Here is a 25,424-nt window from a genome sequence, read left to right on the forward strand (position 1 = left end):
TAAAGCCCCCGAACAGTGATCGCAGGGAGAGATTAAGGGGTGAGGGTAGCCGTCTCCACACACCGCTCAGAACAAGGGTCTTTAAAGTCACCCCTGTTCTCGCTGCAGGAAAGGAGAGGGAACTAATGGAGGCGGGAGTCCTAATTGCAAGAGGACGGTAGAGGGGTGCTTTATGAATAACCCCACATGCACACCCCTTGGAGAACTAACTACCAGGCTGCAAAGAAGTGGTATCACGGGGTGGGGAACAAAGGTTTTCCCAGGCATGTTGCAGAGACTCTGGGGAAAATAAAATGGAGATAAATAAGTAAGATCTTATGAGCCTCCCTGGGATTTAAGATCTTCACAAGAAGCCTTTCTCTCAATTACATCTCAAGAGAACAGAAGCGAGGCCTTTTGGGGGGCTGCTTCCGGACTGTGGAACTCCCCTCCACAGGAGGCTGAGTTGGGGGGCCCTCCCCGCTTTCCTTCTCACCTACAAGCAACACTTCTCTCTCCGGAGTTTTGGCTGCCAAGAGAGGAGCTTTTAATTGGGGATGTTACCCTTTTTTTAAAAAAAAAGTTTTTGAATGTTTAAAATAGTTTTGAGTTAATAACCTTTTAAAATTACTTACTTATTTGCATTTTAATAATGTACCCCAAACTACTGTACAGCCAGAATCCAACTGAACCTTTACATCAATGTGAAGGTGTCGCTTGAAATGGCGAACAGCTGTTAATTAGCAGGGTTCCCCTCCCCCTTCCAAATTCCCATGCACCAGCAAATCCATGCAACTGGGGTGCAACTAGAAATTTGATAAGGGACTTGTTAATCAGTGGTTACTTCTATCATTGTACATCGAAACACTCAGTTGGATTCTGGTCTGTGCATCTGTTTTTGTTTTCAATTGTTTCCTTACGTTCGGGGGCTCTACCCTGACTGCCTCGTGTCCCAGCGTTAGGAGGAAGGCAGGATACAGAAGACCCAAATTTTAATAATAAATGAGATCTAACAGCTTGTTCAACCTGGAGAGTTCAACTGGGGTGGTTGTTTTATGAGGTCAAGCTGGCTTTCGACTTAGGGTGATCCTTTGACTTTGTGAGCTGGCTCACTGGGTTGAGGGAGCCAGCTGCAGAATCAGAGGCTGGGAGCTCCCTTCTCCACGGTGCCCTCCCGGGAAAAGAGCCAACCTGGGTAGCCCTGGGCCAGCTGCAACGTAATCTCACCATGCCTTCAGAAAACGGAAGGGTGAACCACCCTGAGTACTCTCCTCCTAGGAAATCCTGGGAAAGGTTGCCATTGGCCTGTGAAGTGTGTGTGTGTGTTGTGTGCAGTCAAGTCAGAGCCGACTTACACTGACCCTAACAGGACTTTCAAGGTAAGTGGGATATTTGAAGGGTGGTTTTATCCCTTCCACTCCCCCAGGCAGCTTCCCTGGCTCAGCAGGGATTCGAACCCTCCCGAGTCCTCGTCCGTCACTCTTTCCACTCTTCAGTTTTCCTGTTTTCTTCAACTTTTCCAAGCATGACTGTCTTCTCCACTGCCTCTTGCCTTCTCAGGATGAGCCCGAAAGTAGGACAGACTCAGTTTAGTCACTGTAATTTTCACTGACCGTTCAGGGTTGATTTGATCTCCAGCACACAAACCGACCATGGTAAAACAATTCTCTGATACTTGTTTTCGAACGAGTCCATTTCTTTCCCCCTCACCTTTTTCCCCTGTCCAGCTTCTACATTCTTACACAGTAACTGGAAATGCCATGAGGAGGTGTACCTGGGGCTTGATTTCTAGGGACCCATGCTTCCACTTGAGGCTCTTTTCTCATTTCTTCAAGAATCCTTTCTTTGCTCTTCTTTCCATTTCTCGGCTGCAGGTCTGCCTTCAGAATGGACGATGATGCCAAAGTACAGAAAATCGCCAGCGTCTTTGATATTTTCATTGTCAACATTCAAGGGACGACATTCATCTTCTGGAGGCATGGTTTTTGCTATCTATGGGTTCTATCGGGATCTTCCTTTTGGATTTCAAGAACAGTTAATATATTCTGTAACAACTCAAATGCCGGCTCACCTGTGGGACCTTGGCTGCCTCCATTGGCTGCAGTGCCCAATAAATGAGGTCCAAACTCAGCCTCCATGACAACTGAAAAGGAGGAGATGTTGACTTCTGACTACTTCTGGTTCCTGCTTTTCATTCCAGATGTTGCTGTTTGGTGGTCTATGCTGCTCTAATGGAGTGCGGAGTGGGGTGGGGTGGGGCCAGAAAGTTAGCCCCTAGACACACTGAAATGATATCTATCTTGGCTTGTTCCTGGAGAGGGAACATCTGGCCCATGGTGACACATGCCTTAGGCCATGATGAGCCTGCTCGGGTGTTAGGATCATCCATGGAAGTCTTTCTCTCAGTCCCGCCACCTTCACAGGTGCCTTTGGTGGGGCACACAGGACAGGAGGGCCTTCTCTGTGGCTGCTCCCGGAGACTCTGGAACTCCCTCCCACTGGAGGCCAGTCTGGCGCCATTTTGGCTGTCCTTCTGCAAGCAGGCCAAGACCTTTCTCTTTAGGCCAGCTTTCCCTTAAAGACTGGCTGGCCGAGTGGCATTTTTGTGCCTTACTGCCTTGAATGTGTGTTGGTGTTGTTTTTGTTTGATTCTTTTAAATATTTGTTGACCTGCTGTCTTTACCTTTAAAGATTGTCTTTGATTGGGGTAAGCCTTCTCACGTCCTTTTAAGGAGAAAAGTACAACAAAAATACTTTTTTAACTAAAGAAATTGCAAGAACCTGATCCACATTTTGGTGCCTTCAGCTTTGAAAGCTAGACCCCAGCATCCTTGGTGCCCTTCATTCCTGGGGGGGCTGGAACACTGATGGCTTCTGAGCCACCTTGCTGCCATAAAAGGGTAGCTGGGTTGCCCCACCTGAATCCTATCCTTCTCCCCATCATGCTACCTCCAATTATGAGCTCACGCAAACTTCTGCCACAGAGGTAACTATCCCCCACGTCAGTGTTATAGCAGCTGCTTCTCCTTCATGCGCAGATATTGGGGCAAACGCCTATTACGCTTGGCTTCTGCGTTGTTGCATTAATGTTCCACACTGCAGTGATGTGATCCTGCACATGTTCACTGCATTCCTCGTACCATTACGACGCTTTTTACTGGCCTGTTTTTCTCCCTTCTCGGCGGCGCATCTGTTCCCGCTGATCTCACAACCCATTTCACGCATCACATGGCGCAGGTTTTCGCTTCCGCCGCACGGCTCTGGCCAAAACGAAACACCAACTCTGCGAGATGGCACCAGCGCCCCCACCCCCGTTGTCTTTCTGACTCAAAGGTCACTGCAATCACTCTGCCGTCAGCATGTTCGCATGGAGAACGTTATTTTGGGAACGTCTAATTGATAGCAGTTTTCCAGGACAACCACCCTGGCCGGCCCCAATGGGACTGACGGAAAATCATAATGGCAGAGGAAAAAAAGTGAGGGTTAGTTCATGCACCTACCAGTGACCACGCAGGTCTTGGCGTTCTGCGTGTACGAAGGGTTTGCCACCGAAGGTTCAACGTTGCAGGCAGAACGTCAATAACTGAAAGTTATTCTCAAGGCAGGCCGTTTCTTATGCTCAGCATCCTGCTGCAAGCAGCCCTATTCAATCAAGTGATAACTGGCAAGTCAACACTTATGCAAATCCAACTGAGGCAGTGGGTCTACTCTAGATGAGACTGACCTACGTCCAGAACAGCTGCTCCTTCTCTGCTCATAAAGTTGCTTCTTTCTTCTCCATCATTCCTGACAATCTCACTGGTCTCACTCAACCATGGCAGCTTATCTTCCAGACCGAATTTTTAAATCCTTAGGTTGAGCTCAGATTTCAAGCCTGCTTGACAGCAACCGGACAGATAATTTCTGGACAACACCCGGGTCTTGCTAGATCTTTGTTCCTACGGCAGCTGTAGCAACCACCGCAGGCAGGATGGCACCCGTGTAAAGGCTGAGCAGTTTGGGGAGATGTTCCCTCGGATCCCTAAGAAAAGCTTGGGAGCGGGATAAGGATCAGTAGCCTTATGGATCCCCCGCCTCGTTTCCTCTACGTCTCTGGCCATGCCAGGGGCCTTTGGCAGGGCAGTAGGGCTACAGCTACTCTTGAGGGTCCCCTGGACTGCAAGGAGAACCAACCGATCCGTTCTGAAAGGAAATCAACCCCGAGTGCTCATTGGAAGGACAGATCCTGAAGCTGAGGCTCCAGTCCTTTGGCCATCTCATGGGAAGAGAAGACTCCCTGGAAAAGACCCTGATGTTAGGAAAGTGTGAAGGCAAGAGGAGAAGGGGACAACAGAGGATGAGATGGTTGGACAGGGTCATCGAAGCGACCAACATGAATTTAACCCAACTCCGGGAGGCAGTGGAAGATAGAAGGGCCTGGCGTGCTCTGGTCCATGGGGTCACGAAGAGTCGGACATGACTTCACGACTAAACAACAAACAACAAACAGCTCCCTTCTGCTTTGGTTTCCCCAGCGGCCAGCATTTAGAGGCAGCAAGCCGCGGTCTTGCAGGCGGCACGCAGGCATCCAGACCAGTAGCCACCAACTTCGCTTCACAGTTCAGGGCACATGTCCAGCTGGGCCACATCGCTTATTTTTGCTGGCCCAATGAATTCCTCCTGCAGTGTTTCCAGTGCTCAGTGGCTTAATCGCTTAATCGCCTCCCGGTCTCTTTAATGCATAATAAATAACAAGCAAGCGAGGCCTTATTAAACTTTCATCAGGAGTCGGCAGCAGCCCCAGGAGCTTGGAGGGTGAAGCCGGGAGGGAGTGGGGGGGGGGGAAGAGCTGCTGTCCATCTGCTCGCTGGAGGAGTTCGTGCCACCTCCAAGGAGACAAGCCAGCGGAGCGTGGCGTGGCTCTCATTTTATGCCGTCTTAATCAGGCACTGCCCTGCAAGGAAACTTCATCAGGGCTGACCCAACACACCAGGCGGCATGGACGGAAAGGTCAGAGAGCAAGAAGGCCCAAGACCCTCTTAAGGCCACTCTCCGGAGACATCAAAACACATCCGCACCGCGTCGGCTGTGAGCTCTGGAACCGCCGTCTTCACTGGTTCCCGTTGAACTAGAAATGCACTGCTCTACCTAGACGCCAAACTCCCCGATCCATTTCCGCTACCATCCCCCGATCCTTAAAAAATAAAAACTGTGCCTCTGAGTGCATGCAGAGTGCCTTCCTCACACCAAGCAGCAAAACAGCCAGTCTTCACAAATCCACACAGCCCACTTCTGGCTCTGCTTTCCTAGACACCGGACTGGAGGGGTACTTCCCCACCTCACAACTTTGGGGATCTAAATTTGGCTCTCTCTTGGACTCTAAGGGCTCACGGAGCACCAGGGGCAGGGAAGGGTGACCGCTTTCCTGCAGGACGTGTGGGCTTCCACCTCCCTCCCTCCCTTCGGGAACAGGATGACTCCGCCATGCCCGCAAGATGGTTCGACTGAGCGGCATGCCTGCTCCTTTCCTTTTCGTGGATGTACAGATCCTCTGTCTGGTAAGGGGTTAACCTCTCCAGATTCTCTGGCAAGGCACCTCTGCTCTTCCTGGCCAAAACAACAACAACAACCCAGAGCTCTGCATTTAATGGAAATGAAAAACATTGATCACAAATCTCGGAAAAGGCGGTCGTGCTCCCAAAGTATGCATTCCTCCGAAATCCACATAACTAGGTTTTCCCGTTCACTGCCAGCTTTTGCTGAATGGTGCCCACCGGACCTGCAGCCACAGCACAGCAAGCCATCCTGGAGAGGGTCTTTTCTTTTTTCTTTTTACATCATCACAACCGGCGGCACATGGATTGTGTGATGCTGGGGAACCCAACCCAGTTGCGACCCTACCTAGAAAAGAAACTGCCTAACAATGGTTCATGTATTGGGAGCCCCTAAAACAGACTGCTGTAACACCCTCTACGTAGGGCTGCCCTTGAAGTCAGAACGGACACTTCAACCAGTCCGAAACTCGGTTGCCCAACTGATCACGGTCAAACAAATACCCGTCGTGTTGGCCCACCTTCACGGGCTCCCTGTTTGTTTCCGTGCCCAATGTAAGGCGCTGGCCATGACCCTGAAAAATCTCAGGACCTCAACGCTTGTTGGAACTTCTCTCCCACAAAACACGTCTCCTTCCAACCCGGCGCCTCGCAGTCGATGCTAAAACTCACAACAACCACAGAGGCCAAAAGAACTTCCTCAAGGAGGGAGCTGTGTTTTTTCCACCAAGGCTCCTCCGCTTGGAACCAGCTTTCTCCAGAAGATCGCCCAATGCCATCTCTTTGTGTTTTTAGGAAGCTAATAAAGACAACGTTCTATCAAGCTGCTTTTTACTAGTAGTGAATATTGGCCTGAGATGTTCAAATGGGTTTTAGTTTGTGTGTTTCTATTTACAGATACTAGACTCCTTGTTTTAGCTAGTGACAGGGTTTACTGTGCTTTATTGTATTTTTATTGTATTTACTACACTATCTTTTTTTTTAATTGTATGATTTTACTGTATGTTGTGAATGCCCAGAACGCAACAACAATATTTGGATTGCACAGAAGAGGAATGAATGAATGAACAAATAAAATTTAGACCACCATTCTTAACCGCGTCTTTTGGGGGGGGCACGGCTATAAACGCAATATGAAAGAAATATAGCTGAATTGAAATTGTACCGGTTGCATAAAGAACCTTACAGGAACTCATGGTGTGTGAATAACTGTTTTTAGTCCAAGACCCCCTTCAAATGGGGGGGGGCACATGGCCCCGTTGAGAATGGCTGCTCTAAGCACAACCGTTAGAAATGCAAAACTCGTTTTGCCCGCGCAGAATGGGCCAGAAAACTTAACAAACCACCCTTGAATCATATTACAGACAATGAGGTCTGTGCAATTTGTACATTTAAAAACAAAACAACCTAAACATGACGCAACACGACAACATTTCAGTGGTGGCTGTGAGGTCCGGAATGGTACACTCAGCTTGGCCGTTAGCCCCTTGCCCTTCAGCATCTTCTCACCAGTCTCAAAACAGTCGTTCCTTCTGGGAGGGAAGGGTCTATACTGAGGACCGATCTCCCGCAGCCTACCTCACAGGGCTGTTGTCAGAAAGAGAGCCCCATCTCCCACCCATGAACTCAGTGCAGGAAAAGGTAGGAGAGGACGGTAACGAGCAAAAAACCGAAGTCACGCCCAACTCATGTCATGCGGGCTGCCTCCAGGCTCAAAGCAATTCTGTTCTCCCTGATCCAAAAGCTGAATTGGGGTGTGGTAAATTATTCTCCATGGTTTCATCTGTAAGGGGTGAAAAAAAGGCTACAGGAAGCCACATTTTGGCTGAAGACCAGGAACCACGTCTCAACCGTTAGAGCAGGACGACAGTGGAAATGATTAAAAACCTTTCTACTTCCTTGGCGCCTAATAAAAGATGACCAATTCCAATCAGACCGAATTGACCCCCAAAACCTGATGGGTTTTAGCTTCCAAGGAATAACTTTAAAGTTTTTACTTGGAAGCTAAACCCGTCACATTTTGACGGGTCAATTCAATCTGTTTGACTGGGATTGGTCACCTTTTTTTAAAATGGAAATGATTACCTCAGGAAGTATTGTTGGAGGCATTCAAAAGAAAATTGGACAATCATCTGTCGGATTGGCTTTGATCTGCATCAAGCAGGGGTGGTGGTTTTAGACCTGATGGCCTTAGAGGCCCCCTTCCAACGCCACGATTCTATGAGTCTACAAAACTGGTTTCAAATGGTTCTCCTCAAGTCAGGGAAAGAGAGGAACGCTGTTCTCCTGTGAATTTTCAGTTTTAGCAGTCTCACTGTCAAGCAGTCGTTTGCAGCCAAGCCTTCCCTTCCTGTCATCTCTGGAGCGCGGCGTGCCAGGGAGTAAATGGAACACATTTTCAGTTTAGAGAACACCTTCATTTCTGACAGCCGAGCCTGCTCTGCCGTTAGCTCCTTGAATCAAAGCCGCTAACGTTCCTGGCAGCCTCGCAGGAGACATGTCTTGCTCTGATGCTGGGCCTTAGCACTGCAAAAAAAGGAACGCTGTCCAGGGCACTTCTAGCAGAGGCCAGCATCCAGGCCTTCTTCCTCAATAGCCGCCCCGGGTCTCCAGCATCGGACTTTACTTCCAGGGTGACCAGCTCTTCCCACAGCAGCACCTATGCTTTGCAAATGCCAGTGAAGAAAAATGCTCCAACACTACGGAACAGACAACGCCGAGGCTGGGGACACAAGTAAGAAAAGCCCCACCAGGAGACCCCACTGGCTGCGCGCTAGTGAAATGATCAAACACCATCACCGAGAGGCGCAACTTAGGTGCAACTTGCACGTGCCTTGAGAGCAAACAAGGGAAGAGGCCACGTGGGAGCTGGGAACCCCTCAAGCAACGCTGGGAAGTTAAAAGAGGATATCCCGGAAATTGAAGCCTGTGCCTCCAAAAGGGCAGGGAAAGGATGGTCTTGGCATTAATGACCCAGATGAGGGGATACAGGAAATGCTGATCAGATCTGCAGGTGACACAAAATGGGGTGGAACGGCTAATACCCTGGAAGACAGAAACAAAATTCAAAATGCTCTGGATAGGCTGGAGCACTGGGGCTGAAATTCAGCAGGGATCAGTGCAAAGTCCTGCACCTCGAAAAAAGAAACCAAGATGGGGGAAATACCTGGCTCAGCAAAACTACGAGCGAGAAGGATCTTGGAACTGTCGTAGATCACAAGCTGAATATGAGCCCACAGCATGATGTGGCTACAAAAAAGGCCAATGCTATTTTAAGGCTGCGTTAACAGAAGCGTCGTTTCCAGATCCCGCGAGGTGCTAGTCCCCCTCAATTCAGAACTGGTTAGGCCTCACCTTGAGTCCCGTGTCCAGTTATGGATACCGCACATTAAGAAGGATGCTGACAAATTGGAACAAGTTCAGAGGAGGGCGACAAGGATGATCAGGGGGCTAGAAACCAAGCCCTGTGAGGAAACACTGAAAGAATTGGGCATGTTTAGCCTTGAGAAAAGAAGACCAAGGGGTGCTAGGACAGCACTTTTCAAACCCTTGAAAGGATGTCCTACAGAGGAGGGGCAAGATTTGTTCTCGATCCTCCCAGAGGGCACAACACTTAATAACAGGCTCAAGCTACAGGAAGTCAGATCAGGAAAAACTCCCTATCTGTCAGAGGACCGCAACAATGGAGCCAAAGGTCTTGGGAGGTGGTGAGCGCTTCAACGCTGGAGGCAATCCAGAGAAAACTGGACCACCCTCTGTCCGATGTGCTTGGATGTGGATTCCTGCCTTGAGCGGGGGGGGGGGGGGGTTGGACCCCCTTCCAACTTCATGATTCTAGGATTTCACCCAACATTTTAGATGAGCCCCTTGGCCCCCGTCTCGGGGAAGGTCCCTGAACCCCACTTGCAGCATGGCTCCGCTGGCCAGAGGATGCAGGGAGAAACAGCCCCCGAGAAGGGATTTTGTCCCTCACCTCTCACCTGGCTTGTTGGTCTTTGTCATCATATTCTCCTCTTCAGGCCATTATTTCCAAACAGGAACTTTTCATGAAGTTCAGTGAGAAGATGTAACAGTGGACTGGCTTCACTCCAAGGGCACGCAGGGTTGGGTTGAGATCCCCCCATACTCCAAGTGAACCACAGGTGTGCCTTGAAATATGGCCCAGAATACTTGAAAGCTCTGGTGGGCACACCTGAGTTGGAAATGGCTAAGGCTAAGCATCTGGGTAGCCCCTTTACACCCACAGAACCCGCCTCCCATCTCTTGCTCCCCCCCCACTCTCCAGTGTTACCCAAGGTCAGGAGTCCACAAGTGTGGGAAACGTCTGCTTCAAGGTTGTAGCTGCATTCTGTTCCAGTGATGGGCATGCACTCCTGGCAGGAATTGACAGCTGCCAGCGGGCGGGGTAACCCCTCATTCTGCCCTTTTGCTTGAAGGTAGAGCATAAGATCAAAGGGTTATTTCAGCCAATCCTGGTTACTATGTAACTAGTATCCTATCTGAATTCTCACAACATACTATGTAACTCATGCTAAGTCAATAAAGGGAGCACTCAGGGCGTTGCCTGTAGGCTCCGCTGGCTCGGACATCTGTGGTCGATTCCTTTGTTCTTTCTCTAAGGCAATTAGAGATTTGTTCCGTGATCACCCACACACGAGCACTAATTAAAAGCTAAAAGCAACAGTGTTCCACTCAAGGAACTCATGTTATTAATCATGATGAGCTTTGAAAGGGGAAATGGCTAGAAGGAGGTATTTGAAGAGACAAGCAGAAGGAAGAAGCTCCAGGGTGCTCCAGAAGGAGTTTCCTTCATAATTGGGAAACATTATGTCTCCACTGAGCCATAAAAGGAATAGAAGTCATTTCAGAGCAGCATCAAAACTGCTTTAGAAACCAATAAAGAAGCTCCATTTAATTTGCTTTTTGTCTTCACATTTCCTTACCCAGGGCATGAGTTCAAATCCCTCCAGCTAGGAATCTCCTTGATCAAACTCGGGCAAGTCAGTCTCTCTGGCTCTTGTGCCCTTTCTCTCCTTGCCCTAGTTTCTGCAACTTTAAAAACGGGAACACAAGACACCCTCCTCTAGAAGTTTTTGGAGCAGCACACGGCCGAAAGAGTGAAAGACGCACGGCAAGTCTGAAAGCACGTCCATAAAAAGAGGTGTAGATATCATGTGTTTTTAAAATACTGTAATCCATTCTGATCCAGAAAGACTAGGGTGGGGATTAAATATAAAATGATCAGCCTCTTAATAATGTGGGATTATAAAGGACGGATCCTTCTTTGAGATTAGAGTGGATCAACCATGACGTCTCAGCAAAAAGCTCAAAAGAGGGGGGGAAAACCACAAACCTGACCTTCGAGGTCCCATATAGCTAAATGGAACCGTACAGCAGCAATAAAGCTGGCCCAGATACAGGGCGGAAGAGGGGCTTGTAAGGGGAACAAAATTTAGGAGATGTCTTTATACTGGATCTCCCAACAGTCCACTACTACAGGCTGGAGGATTCTGGGAATCGCAATAAAAACACACACCAAAAGCCACCAGATCTTTCCCAAGCTTGGGGAGGTCATCCCCCACGGTACTGTGTACGAAAGGAGACTTGGGTCTGGGATGGGGGTAGGTGGGTGGGCAGGAAGGTGGAAATAATGGCCTGCATTTTTTTACAGCGTTAGCAAAATTCCTTTGGACTTTTGAGGTGGTCCACGTTCCCAAAGCAAACCTTCTCTCGTTCCCCTGTAGGAAGACTGCCACAGATGTGTGCTGGGCTGATAAGGTTCCTTCCATTAGATTCCCTACAGTATTTAGGGAGCTGCAAATAATTCTAAAGCAGCTTACAGGCACGGGAAGGATTTCTGTGCCAACCTGCTAAGGAGTCGGCTTAGACACCCGCCAGCAAGAAATAATGGATCCGGCCAGACACCTGGCTGCTCCAGAAGGTCAGCAACACAATAGGGCTTAAGGGCCAAGGCAGGTTGAGAGGACACACAGAGGCTTCCTGAGACCCAGGTGCAAACAGGGAAGGTGGCACATTCAGAGTCAGGAAACTGGTCTGTTGGTTGTTGTGGGTTTTTTGAGCTGTTTGGCCATGTTCTGGAGGTTTTTCTTCCTAACGTTTCACCAGTCTCTGTGGCCGGCATCTTCAGAGGGCGGGAGTCAGTACTTTGTCTGTGTTCTGGGGCAGTGTGTGGGATACACCAGAACACAAAGTTCTCTAATTCCTTTCCTCTGAAGATGCCAGTCACAAGAGACTGGCGAAACGTTAGGAAGAAAAAACCCTCAGAACACGGCCAAACAGCCCGAAAAACCCACAACAACCATCAGATCCCGGCCGTGAAAGCCTTCGAGAATACAAACTGGCTTGTTGTTTGTTTCCTTTTTAATACCAGCCGGCTGTGGATTCTCAAGAGTTGCAGTCCAAAAAGGTCGCTCTTCCAGGCTCTGGATAAGACATACCAATGAGTCCTAAAGCCACAGCTCCAGACACCTTTAACTGGAGAAAACTGGATGCAGTCTTTCCCTGCAAATCCAGGCAGGAGCAGGTAATAATAATAATAATTATCACCATCTCAACCACCACCACCACCTTAGAACTGCAGCACTGGAAGGGAAACTATGGATCATCGCATCCAGCCCCTGCCAAAGAGGCACAGAGGGGAATTGAACTCTCAACATCTGGCTAAACCACTGCGCTATCCACCAGGTAGGAGATGCAGACCATTTCCCACCTAAAATAACTGGATGGAAGTATCTATGCATCCCACTCTTAAGCAGATATCTTGCTGTACACACAGCAAGATCTTTGTCTATGGCAGGGGTGGGCAATTAATTTCTATAGGGGGGGGGGCGCATGAAAAATCTGAACTGTGTTCAGGGGCCGAACCAACTTTACTTAAAAATAAAATGAAACAGTGATGTTATGAAATTATCTTCAGAAATACAAAAGAGTTTTTTTTTGCGGTATGTTAAAGATAAGCAACTGATCAACTGATCAACTTTAGACAAAAAGCTATAAATGGTTTTGATGCTCAAAACTGTCCACGGGCCGGACAGGAGCGGCTCACGGGCTGTATGTGGCCCCCGGGCTGCACTTTGCCCAGGTCTGGTCTATGGCCTCACAGAATCGAGGGATGATGGTGCTGGAAGGGGCTCCAAGGCCATCCAATCCAATCCTCAACTCAAAGCAAGAATCCAAATCAAAGATCTGACAGAGGGTTGTCCAATTTTCTCCTGAAGCCCTCCAGCGCTGGAGCGCTCACCACCTCCCGAGGTTACTGGTTCCATCATTGCACTGCTCTAACAGGAAGTGGTTTTTTTGCTGATACTCAGCTTAAATCTGGCATCCTTTAGCTTGAGCCCATTATTACATATCCTGTACTTTTGGATGATCAAGAACACATCCTGCCCCTCCTCTCTAGGATGACTTTTCAAGTCTTTGAAAAATGCTATCCTATTTCCCTTCAGAACATGGCCAGTTCTTTCAATCTTTTCTCCTATTTGAAAATTGCTATCATATCACCCCTCAGCCTTCTTTTCTCAAGGCTAAACCTGCCCAGTTACTTCAGTCTTTCCTCCTAAGGCTTGCTTTCCAGTCCCCTGATCCTCCTTCTTGCCCTCCTCTGAACTTGCTCCCGTTTGTTGGCATCCTTCTTGAAGTGCGGTGTCCAGAACTGGACGCAATACTCTAGCTGAAGCCTAACCAGTGCCGAATCAAGGGGAACTGGTAGCTCGTGGGATCTGGAGACTACATTTTTGTTAATGCACCCTAAAATTCGACTAGTTAAACTAGTTAAACACAACAAACGTGCTGGCCTTGCCCAAGCTGCTTTAATTCAATGAGTCTCCTCTGATCAGGACCACCACTTCAATTCAGCCCCACGTATCAGAGCCCATGGCCGGTGGGTTCACCAAACCTTCTGTCCTGATTGATCTGGTAGTTTTAAAGGTGCCAGACCCATCTCTTGGCTGGTTTGCTGCAAAACAGAAACGCTGACCATCCCTGTGAAAAGGTAGACCCGGATCTATTGGCAGCTTCTTCTTCAGGCCTCGCGTTCGCACAGACCGGCAGAGGCTCTGCAGAGCTGCAAGCGTGAGCCCTTCCTCCCTTTGTATCCGGAGACGCGTGTATGTAAGACAACACCAAGCCGCAGCCTTTGTCTATTTTACGACTCCACTGTGAGTTTTATATTACTGGAGTTGTGTTGGTGCCCTACGGTTCTAGTCGTTGAGTTTTACAGCACAATCCAAGGCAGGCTTATATGGAGAAGCGTGGCTAAGACGCCCAGTGTGTCTCTCGCTCCTTGCTCGACAGGCACAAGAAGGAAAATCATCCATGCTGGATTTTACGGCATCTGCTGCACGGAACGTTGTGGCAACTGGCCGGGTAGGCAAGCCACGTTTAAAACAACAACAGTAACGCTCCGAATTGGTGCTCAGCTCCAGAAGCTCTCCTAACGACAGCCATGTTTGAGTGCATGGCGAACGCTGGGGCTCAAGAAGCCGGGGGGGCAGCGCAGGAGCCTGGCATGCAACGGATGGCTTAGCGACCGAGGAAAGGAAGGTGGAATTTTGGTCCTTATATACACGCTCCGCACGTTCTGCATTTCCAAGTGATCGCTGCCACTCCCCACTGTTCTGCACCTGGGAGGGAGGAGGCCTCTTTTGAACCACAAAGCAAACCATCAGGGCAAGACACAAGATCACAGTGGGCTTCGGTCAGTGGAAATCAACGTTTAAGAGTGCCTTGGTGAGGGGCAGGCATCGTCCGATCTCTGTACGCACGACTGCTGCAGCGGTCGACTCCTTGACCAGCGGTCTGATGGAAACAGTCAGCTGACAGACAAACGGCCCAAATATGCAGGGCAGGGGCCACAAAACATGGAAATGCAATCCCATCTAGAACTTGGTTGGAGGTGGGACAGGCAGGACTTGGCTGACTTTAGGGCAGGGGGTGGCCCCTCTCTACCCGGGCTGGATGACTGCCATTCCCATTAGCTCAAGCCAACACAGCCGAAGGTGAAGGATGATGGGGTTTCCGGTTCAGCAACATGGGGAAGGCCACACACGCTATATATGGAGCTGAATATGAGCCAACAGTGCGATGTGGCTACAAAAAATAAAGGCCAATGCTATTTTAGGCTGCATTAATAAAAGTATAGTTTCCAAATCCCGCAAGGTGCTGGTCCCCCTCTATTCAGCACTGGTTAGGCCTCACCTTGAGTCCTGTGTCCAGTTCTGGACACCTCGCTTCAAGAAGGATGATGACAAATTGGAACAAGTTCAGAGGAGGAGGACAAGGATGATCGGGGGGGCTGGAAACCAAGCCTTATGAGGAAGCACTGAAAGAATTGGGCATGTTTAGCCTTGAAACAAGAAGACCAAGGGGTGATAGGAGAGCACTTTTCAAATGCTTGAAAGGATGTCCTACAGAGGAAGGGCATCATTATCATCCCAGAGTGCAGGAGATGCAACAATGGGAAGCCAGATTTATGCTGAATATCACGAAAAACTTCCTAACTGTTAGAGCAGTACGACACTGGAACTGATGACCTTGGGAGGTGGTGAGCGCTCCAACACTGGAGGTATTCAAGAAAAACTTGGATAATCACCTGGCAGATCTGCTTTGATTTGGACTCCTGCCTTGAGCAGGGGGGTTGGATCTGATGGCCTTGTAGGCCCCTTCCAATTTCATCATTCTCTATTTGCTCTAAGGCGGAGGTCATCAACGACCGGTCCGTGGCCCATTGCCGGTCCCTGGCTTGAGCCCGACCGGGCCGCCAAGACAGACCTCCCCCACCCCCCGCATGCACTCCCCTCCCCACAGCTGCTTTGCGAGCGCGCGCACCGGTGTGATTCCTCCCTCACCCCTTTCCGCAAGCCCCCGCGGGCGCAAAGCAGCTGCGGGAGGGGAGGTTGTGCATGGGGGGCGGGGAGAGGTCTGTCTTAGTGGCCCGGCCCGGCGGCTGTGGCGACTGGGGTTGGGCAAGAGCCGGGAGGGAGAGCACAGCCCAGGTGCTCCGGGTGCTCTCCTCCCGGCAGCAGTGGCGGCGACGGGGGTTGGGGGAGTTGGCAAAAGCCAGGTAAAAAATAATAAAAACAGACTCACAGGCTTCCGATGCTGGCAGCACACACTCCCTCACCCCTTCAAGCATGCGCCCGCGCGTAGGAGTGGGGTGGGTGCGCGGGTGTGCAGGCACTCCTGCATATGCATGAAGCAGTGAGGGAACGCACGCACGACTGTGGCGCGCACACTACCCAACCACTGCGCGCGTGCATCGAAGAGGGCAAGCGCGAAGGGCCGCCCCATGTCCCTCAGAAACTGCCCTGGTCCCCACTAGTAAAAACATTGGGGAACACTGCTCTAAGGCATCCACTTTCTCCACCTACACATGAGTAGCACCCCCCCTTGCCTTTCACAATTAGAACTCCCCACATAATAGTGTCATTTACTTTCCTTGCCTCTCCCCTTCCCCTTTATCCCCATAAAACAACCGGCACAAATTCAGCTGGCTGGATAGCTCAAGTGAATTAGGCATCTGGCTGGGAATCCAGAGGTTGCCAGTTCAATTCCCCACCAAGTCGGCTGAGAGAAGAGCCAGCCTGCTCAGCCTTGGGCTGGCTGCACCGTCCCAGAAATTGCCCTAGATCGAAGAAGGGAAGGGTCAACGACTTCTGAGTACTCCCTCCCTGGAAAAGCCTTAAAAAGAGTTGCCACCGGTCAGAACTGACTTAACGACACATGAGTATTATGTTCGTTAGGCACCCTTCAGTCTCCAAAGACTATGGTAACGTGTGACAAATCCAGTATAATGGGAGCTTTGAAACGCTGCTTTTTTGACTGGGAGCATCTGCCCTAAGGACGGGATTTCTGCCACGCCTGGGTCGGGGAGATTTTGTTCTGCATTAGGGATTGCAAATACAGAACTGAGGGCAGCGGAGGGCATGGAGAAGTCACCCAAACCAGAATGGCACATGTCGGAAGCCCTGCCCTGCCCCAAATCCTTGACTGGCAAGCGATACGTTGTCCTCAGCCAACGTTTGTCCCTTCAGCTTTCCACATTCAGACTGGAGATCGGCACTCCGCATGCCGTACGAATTCGTACGACGTACGAAGTGCCCATCTCTAATTAAGACAAGGCTAGGGCACAGCTCCCGGGTGGCCGTCCCCCTCCCCACGCCTTCGCTCTCGCTGTACCCCACACGGAGCAGAGGCCGCCTGCCTTCCATTTTGGATCTCCTGCCCTCCATTCTGGGTCACGGATGCTGCCGCAAGGCTCCCACGATTCAGGGAGGGCCAAAGCACATTTTGGGGACATGAAGGGAACTGGAGGCAGACGCAACTTATGACCACATGCCCCTAACAAGCTTATTCACTTCTGCTGTGCAGATCTGAGCTTATCATGGCAGGATACCGGTACGGGCGTCGTTCACAGGCCAGCATCATCCTTCAAAGCATCATGCCGTAATGAGGCACCTGCAAGTCATTACTGTAAAGAGCCAAACATGTATAAAGATGGTTTGCTTTACTCGATGGATGTTTGGAATTTTTGGCCCCGTCTTGCGAGAGCCATGGCGTCGCTCGTTCCGATCCATTGTGCACACTTGTGTGCGCCGTAAAGCTACCCAATAATCCTGTCTCCTTGAGAGTAAGCCTGGAGCCCCTCTGTCATCTACCTGGGGATCGTCTGAAATCCTGCTCCCATTGCCGGGGAGCAGCGTTACAGCTCTTTTGCCTGCCTCTAAGCCAAACCGGGAAAAGCCCGCATCACAAAGACAGAGGAAAACCATTCCTTAATCCCTGGGGTGGGTTGGATGGGAGGAAGGCTGGCAAGCCGCGCAGACAAATGTTCTGGCAGAATATAATGACTGCCATATAATGACTGCCATGGTTAAAATCCATTCAAGTTCCTCTATGAATTACAGGCTCCTGTCTGTACATTATATTCAGGTACTTGAAAACGTATAGTTTTTAAAATAAACATCATTCATCGTTTTATGAACATCTCCGCATAGTTAAGGCAGATGTCTTGCCCAGGCAGCCCCTGCCATCTTCCACCCCTGTACGAACCAGGCCTGACCTTGTTCCAAAATCTGATAAGACTATTGCATTGGGATGTCAGATCCAGGGTCAAGAAAGTCAGCTGGCATTCCGTGTGTTCAGATGTCATCTCCCAACACACACAATTCACTTCAAATTCAGAATATACCCTCTGTGTATGGTGCATACACAGCAGGACCCGAGGGCACATTTCCCCACTTGTGCAACGAGGGAGAGACAATTCCTTTATTACGATCGACAGATGAAGGATGAAGGAGAGCGGCGTAACAGCCTGCCCACAGGACCCGTCCAGGAGAAAGACCGACCACAGCCAGGTTCAATGCTAAAATCATAGAATCGCAGCACAATGGAGATGGAAGGGGCCCATAAGGCCATCAAGCCGAACCCCCTGTCCTCGAGGCAGGAATCCAAAGCAGAGCAGATCGGACAGAGGGCTGCCCAATTTCCCCTTGAATGGCTCCATCGTAGGAGCGCTCACCACCTCTCGAGGTCATGGGCCCCGTTGTCGTACTGCTCTAACAGTTAGGAAGTTTTTCCTGATATTCAACCAAAATCTGGTTTCCTGTAGCTTGAGACCGTTATTACATATCCTGTACGCTGGGATGATCGAGGAGATCCTGCTCCTCCTCTGAATGACAACCTTTCAAGTGTATCTATCTCCCCTTGGTCTTCTTTTCTTAATTCCTTCAGTCTTTCCTCCAAGGGGGCTTGGTTTCTCGTCCCCTGATCATCCTTCTGGCCCTCCTTGGAACTTGCTCCAGTTTGTTGGCAACTGAGCGGGGCTAGAAGGGGCATCGGTTTGCACCTTAGGGGGACCATCTATGTTCCCGGGAAGGGATGTGAGGCAAAGAGATGCGCTACCAGCATAAAGCGGATGTGGCGACAACCCAGTGCTGTCTCAAAGCCTTTGGGTACTGTATTGCGTGCTTGGCTAGGATGTCTGGTACAAATCCATAAATATTTTAACTTCCCGTTTTCTTGCACGAAGGTGAAGGAACCTTCCACTCCCTCCCACCGACCCACTGTCATCCTGCTTAGCATCATCTCTGTGGCAGGCCCCAGATATCCTCTCTCTGAGGGAAAGCAGAGCAGAGGAAGAAAAAGGACGAAGTGGGTCTGTGAGAGGTAGTGGAGAAAATAACAATCCTGCATGCAACCTAACACTGGGTTTCACTGGGAAAGGGGCTTCACAGCATAATCTCATTATGCCTTGCCACTAACATATTAGCAAAGTTGGGTGTTTTCCTGGGGTTGAGACAAGACCCCTTTCCTGTTTATTTGATTTCGTTGTTTGTTTGCTCTCTCTCTTCCTCTCTACCTGAGCAAACATGTAAACTCTGCTCCTGACCTCTGGCCATGCAGCCACCATGACGGATTTCATTCTCCCAACATGGTTGAGACTGCCGTCCCTTTCTTGATCCATTCTATTCTTCTGATTGTAACTGAAGTTCCACAACTGTAAGTAAATATATTTCTATTTTTCTATTTAAGCTACTTGTAGAGTGATTTTTACACACAGGCTAACCACTGTGAGAACAAAAGAAGTTGAGTGGAAGCTTGGACTCTTAGCTACTCTCTTTCACATTTTCCCATGTGTTGTGGCTGGCTTTTTGTACTTTATGCTCTGCTAACTAAAAGGAATTAACAACAACAACAACAACAACAAATCCTCCAATAAGAGCCCTCCTCCCACATGTCCAGTGACAGTTCAAGCTGCAAGACTTCCCCTGGAGATTTACTGGTAGTCCGAAGAGTGCCAGCGTCCCCCACTCCACCTCACTTCACCCAATGTCTTATAAGCCAAGCCAGCCCTTGTTGCCATGGAGCATGGACCACGTCAGAGGCTATGAAGGGGGCAGAGCTGATGCCATTATAAGTGGGAGCCAGAGGGCAGAATGTCTTCCTTCCGCTGTCATGGTGGCAGGCTCCTGTCAAACTGATTTAGAGCGCTTCACACGGGAAGCTTAAGTAAGAATGTTTTTTATTCTTTGGAAGGCTGCGCTTGTAAATCAGTCATATAGTGGACACGGAAATATTCCTACCCACCACACCCCCGGATTCAGACCAACGTTGCTTCTTGCATTCATCTGATACTACTCGTGCCTCCCAAGGGTCTCTGAGTTGTCGTCCGCCCCCCACCCCACCCCCGGTTCCTGACCCTGGGAAAGATGGACCAATATCCCCTTGGTTCTTTCAATGCATACACAGATATTTCCATTTCAGCCTCCTCCGAGGGGACCTCTGGCATCCAATGAGCCCCAAAAAAAGGTGCAGAGGGAAAGCAGATGAACTCTGCCTCCATGTCAAACACATTGCCTCTCCGGCAGTTCTTCTGTAAGGACAAGCAGGGTATATATTTTTTAAGTTTATTTTTTCCTGGGAGAACAAGAAGATCTTTCTGCACCCCTGCAAACCCTAATCTGTTTATCTATGTTTGGCTGTTCTGGCCACCCACCAAGGAAAGTCCAAGGAGTCTTAAGGCCCAAGACCCCTATCTACCGCCATCCTGCAGGAAGGAAAGTTAACAGCCACCATGAAGGGCCACCAGTAAGAACATCACTTTGCTCGGTGGACTTTCTTCCCATTATTTCCCCTGCCTGTGTAAATGGCCTTCCTCCATGTTTCTGAAATGGGGCTGCCATGCAAGCAAACTCTTGCCAGATAATACCTGCTAGTCTTTAAGGTGCAACAAAACTCTTTGTCATTTCTGCAAGATGAAACATTCCACTGAATGAATGAATGAATGAATGAATGAACAAATAAACAGTTGCAATCACTTTAATACAGTAGGACCCCCACCCCATTCATGGGAACAATATCCGCTGATTCACTTATCCACTGGCTGAAAATACTAAATTAAAAACCCCATATATACCTAGGTCGTAACCATAAATATTTGGGAACTGACTTGGCAGCACATCATCATCATCATCATCATCATCATCATCATCATCATCATCATCATCATCATCATCATCATCATCATCATCATCATTCCTGGTTCTTCTGATGATCCTATTCTCAGCTATCCTCCCTCTGTCCTTCCAGCAACACTGAAGCACCCAAACCCTCTTCTTAACGGTGCCTCCTCTTCCATAATAGGTATTGTCTTTGGGAATAAACCATACAATATTTATACTGTAATCTTCTTGGGAGCAGGAAGTGCCAAGACTGTCAAAAGCCATTTTTATCAGTGGCCCCGTAAAGAGGGTGAAATCCACTCTAAACATCCCTCAGAGCACGGATCCTGCTGCCCTGTGTTCACATGAAGGGAGAAGGCAACCCCAACAACCAAAAAGCAAGAATGGCAGGTGTCCCTTCCGCCCGCCCCCCCAAAAAACACCCCACAGCTATTTTAGAAACACACGACACCGTCCAGGCTAAACACAATCAAGAATCTTCGGAGCCATGGCAGAGCGTTAATGGCTTTGCTGGTGGATCGCTCCACAACTACTCCTGCGAAGTACGGACCGGCACACACAGGCTGGTGCCTGCCCCGTTAAGATCCACGAGTCTTATGCGCCCATGCCTTTTTGCATGGCTCACATAAAAAAAGACAACGAACGAAACAAGAAGTTGTTCAATGGGCATCAAAAACCCAACAGGCTGGCAGACACCTCAAGAGGCGAGGTGTGGTAACTAACAAAAGAAACACCATCGGCTGCACAAAGAGAAGATTTAAGTGTGGCCGCACCTGTTGAACATCATCTTGCCAAGCAGCAGCGAAAGGCATATCCTCTCCGGGGTGGATGCTGGTGTCCCTCTGCGCCAGCAAGCTTTTGAGGCTCCGTGGTGCTGCCGGAGGGCCCCCCCCCCAGTCTTTGTTCCACGCCCAAAGCAGCGAAGGCACTCCCTGGCTGTCACTTTTGCTCCATCTTTGCAGTATTTGCTGTAAGTAGCTATGGCAACCCACGTGAACCTCAGATCATCTCTGTGTTCTACACCAGACTTTGCCTACGCCGAGGCGGGCTTACGCACCGGGGTACGAAAACCTTCAGCGGCATCAGAACCTTCAGTTCTGTTTCTACCAAAGGGTCTGCTCTTAGTATGAATAAATCTGAATCCAATCTTCTTAATTTAACCCTCTTTTGGAAGAGAAGAGGTCACGTATAAAGGATGTAGCGCACGCTCTTTTGAAAGCCCCCTTGTTCCTTAAGGATTGCACTGCGTAGATGCTACAGCCGAGAGCCCGTCTACACACGACATATGGGTCACCAATAGCACTTTTAGGGAACGAACGGAAAAACCTCGTCCGCTTGCATTTCTACTTAAAACGACCCATCCTTCCTCTCCAAGAGCTGGCCCCTACCTTTCTGGCACAGGGGGAGGGCATGCCGTCTTTTGGGGACAATTCACTGAGATGCAAAATAGCTCTTTGTTCCGCTTTCACAAAAAGGGACCAAGAATTAAAATAACTTGAACTGAAGATAAGGACCCTTTTAAGCACCGGCCGGATCAAACCCGATTTCACTGTGCGGACAAGGTTTGAGACGATCTCAAAATGACTCTGTTCACCAGACAGCTAACAACTTCTAATTTTCAAAAGCAGAGGAGAAAACCCTAGAACTGACTGAATCTGATCATCTGGGGTGGGACGAAGGGAGTCCATGGAGAAGGCTCCCCCGCACAACAACCCAGCACCCGCACCACCCTCTTTCTGCGTTGTCTGATTTACCCGCATTTCATATTCTTGCCCACGTTATTTATTAAATCCAGCCATTAATGCACATGCAGATCCAAGGACACAAAAACCAGCGCTCGTACTTGAAGAAAAAAATGCACCCAATCCTCAACAAAGCCGAGAGGACAGATCTATCGATAAGCTTAGCAACGTTATTTGTATCTGGAGAAAAGGATGATAATCCACAAAACTCAGACTAAAATAGAGTCTATTAGTCTTCAAGGTACCACAAAATGCTTTTTCCAGGGTGAACAGCTTTTTCTTTCATAGCTGTACGCGAAGTTATCCGTCCCCAATTATTATTTACTTATTTAAAACATTTCTATCCCACCTTTCTCTGAGAAAAAGGAACCGAGGCAGCTTGTATCATTAAAAACACAACAACCGGACACTGGGCTGTAAGAATCTCTCCGCCTTTTCCTTGCAACTCATGTGGATCAAGCGCGTGTAAGAGCCAATTATTTTCAGGATTCCAAAAACTTTCATCCCCGTTTGCACGCACGTTTCCATCCCTAACAGCCGATAAAAGTGACAGGCTCCTGTTTGCAAGCTCGCCGTAAATTAAAACTCTAAAGGAAAAGTGAATACGAAACACCACATTAAAAGTTAGCCCTGAACCCCAGGGCAGAAAGCAAAAAAATGAAGATGGGTGAGATTCTCCGTTCTTTTTTACACCGGTCTCCAGAAGGGCCTGACTCTCGGAGGGGCTCCTTTCCCGGATGGCTTTCACACGTGCCCGTTCTGCTCCGGTTTCATATTCATTAAAAGTGACTTGATAAATATGAAACCGGGGGGGGGTGGTGGTGTCTTTTCTAAAAGACCGCAGAGAAATGGGCATCGGAACCACAGCTGCAAGGAAGTCTTGCAGCCCGCCACCTTGGGTCCAGCGCTTGCGGATCTCCCAAAGGTGGTGCAGGATGATACCTCCTTTGCTGTTCTTAGAATGGACAGGGGTCCAAAGGGCAAGAGGTCCTCTCGCCCAGGTGAGCGTGGCCTTCCTCCGGCCGTTAAGGTTTCGTGGGCCGAGCGCAGCCTCCACTGGGAAGCCACGGCTGAGTGCAAACTGGGGCAAAGGGCAGCGCCTCAGGTTCGGGTCCTCGGGCAGGGCACAAACACGCCAGGTGAGACCCACCTGGCGTCGTGTGTGTGTGTGTTTGTGTGTGTGCGTGTGTGTGCCTGGCTCCCTTGCATCCCTCCGCCTGGCAGACAGAAGGATGCCCGTTCAGTCTGCGACACCCCCAGCCAAAACCAGCCGGCTGGCCAGAGGAAGGACCCCCTAGACACACACACACCCCCGGGGTGGGGAGCCCTGCAGGAGGGGATGCAGAGAGAGAGAGAGAGAGCCCATGAATGGTGGCGGGACGGCTCCGGGGTTTGAAGGCCTCTGGTTGCAGAGCCAGAAGAGGTTGAGGGTTCGGTTCCCCCAAGGAGCCTTGACGGGGCGGGGGGGAAGGGGCTGGCCTGGATGCTCCCGGTTCTCTGGACCCTTCCAAGATGAGGGTCCTTTCCGGGGCCATTACTTGGAGGGGGGGGGGGTGTTTCAGAGCCCGGCCAGGCTCCCGCTGCCCCCCCCCCGCGGAGAGCATGCCCGAGAGAGAAGCCTCCGCTGGGGGAGCCCTCCAGGCGATCGCCCGCTGCCGGACGGGGGACGGGGCGACCCCCCCTCCTCCTCCGCAGCCGCAGCCGGGCGGCCCACCTGGTGGCCCCCACCGCCGCCCCGTCCCTGCCTCCTTCCTCCCGTCCCCTACCCGCCCGCCTCCCGGCGATCCAGCCCCGGGGCTCCGGCCGCCCCTTCGCCCTCCACCCGCCCGGTGGCCAGCGCTCCCCGGCCGCCCTTTCGCGGAGCCCCGTCCCCGTCCCGTGGCAGGGCGTTCCGGCGGCTCCCCCGCGGCCGGGGCTCCAGGCTCGCGCGACCTCTCTCTCTCCCTCTCCCTCTCCCTTTCCCGGGCCAGGTCGGCGAAGGTGACCCGCCTGCCCGCCCGCTCGCCCCGTCCTGCTCGTCCGCTTCCCCGGCGGCTCACCTGGCGCGACCGGCGTCGTCGTCCCGCGCTGCTCCCCATGGCATCGGCCGCGGCGGCGGCGTCCAGCCCAGGCGCGCCCCGACCACCCGGGCGGGCAGGGAGAGCAAGAGGCGAAGCGAGGCGAGAGGGCGACCCTCCGAGGGCACCTCCCGGACAGCAGGAGGAGGAGGAGGAGGAAGAGCCGCCGCCGCCGCCGCCGCCCGGGCAATCCCCCCCCGCCCTCCGAGCCGCCCGCTAGCCCGCCTGCCCGAGCGCGCCCTCGCCCTCCCTCCCTTCCAAGCGCGCTCCCGGCGCCCGGGCTCGCCTCTCGGGGACCCGCCCGATTGGAGGCGCCGCGCCCTCGTCACGCGCGCCCCCGGCCAACCGCGCGGCTCCGATGTGACGTCAGGGAGGCTTCGGCGGGCGCCCCCCCCCCGCCGCCGCCGCCGCCGGGCTGCACCGGTGGGGCGACCGCCTGAAAGCCCTCCCGCGGAGAGCCCCCCCCCCCGAGTCAGCCCCGCGCCCGGCTGGTGGGAAGGAGAAGGAGAAGGAAGGGAGGAGGGCTCGGGCGGGCGGGGGGAGGATGATGCCCTCTGCGAGGAAGAGCCTCTTTCCCTGCCAGGTCGAGGCTGATGGATGATGGAGGGCCCTGCGGGGGACACGCAGGAGAGGATCCCTCCCCCTCCTTTACCCTTCTTCTTCATCGTCCTCCTGCTGCTGGAGGCGTTTCTGGGACCCCCCCCCCCCACCGCAGCCGGCCCCAGGCCACCCAGGCTGGCCCGTCTCCCAGGAGAGGCGCCGCGGGGGGAATCGAACCCCTGACCTCCCGACCTCCGGCGGCTCCACAGCCAGGAGGACCAGGAGATGATGCTCAGGAGGGGTGGGAGGATCGAACTCCCAACCTCTGGTCCCACCCCCAGAGGCCTCAACTTCTCAGCTGGCCGACCAGCCAGAAGGACCACTGCAAGTGTTGGGGATGCCCCCCCCCAAAAAAGTTGCCCTCCACCTCTGCGGCAGGAGGGAATTTACACCCTTCCCTCCCCTTCCTCCTCCTCCTCCTCCTCCTCCTCCAAGCGGCCCTGCTCCCCCCTTTTTTACTTTTCTTACCTCCCAGGTCAGTCTGAACCTGGGGTTTATCTTGAGGGGGGGGGTGTCTCCCAACCCCGGTCCTGG

General features: G+C 51.2%; 1 protein-coding gene across 2 annotated transcripts in view; it reads right to left on the reverse strand.

Moving 5' to 3' along the window:
• The window catches only part of LRRC24 (leucine rich repeat containing 24), a 32,879-nt gene extending 8,453 nt beyond the window's left edge, over positions 1-24,426 (reverse strand). The window contains exon 1 of one of the 2 annotated variants that reach the window (XM_072999440.2): positions 24,273-24,426. In XM_072999440.2, coding sequence (XP_072855541.1) covers positions 24,273-24,316 — 44 coding nt within the window. In that variant the 5' untranslated portion in view covers positions 24,317-24,426. Of the gene's footprint in view, positions 1-21,264; positions 21,549-24,272 lie in introns of those variants that run through there. The other variant, XM_020815340.3, reaches the window with a different exon arrangement.
• Between the last annotated feature and the right edge of the window lie 998 nt (positions 24,427-25,424).

The sequence above is a fragment of the Pogona vitticeps genome, chromosome 4 (assembly GCF_051106095.1).
Source record: "Pogona vitticeps strain Pit_001003342236 chromosome 4, PviZW2.1, whole genome shotgun sequence".
In the NCBI taxonomy this organism is placed as follows: Eukaryota; Metazoa; Chordata; class Lepidosauria; order Squamata; family Agamidae; genus Pogona; species Pogona vitticeps.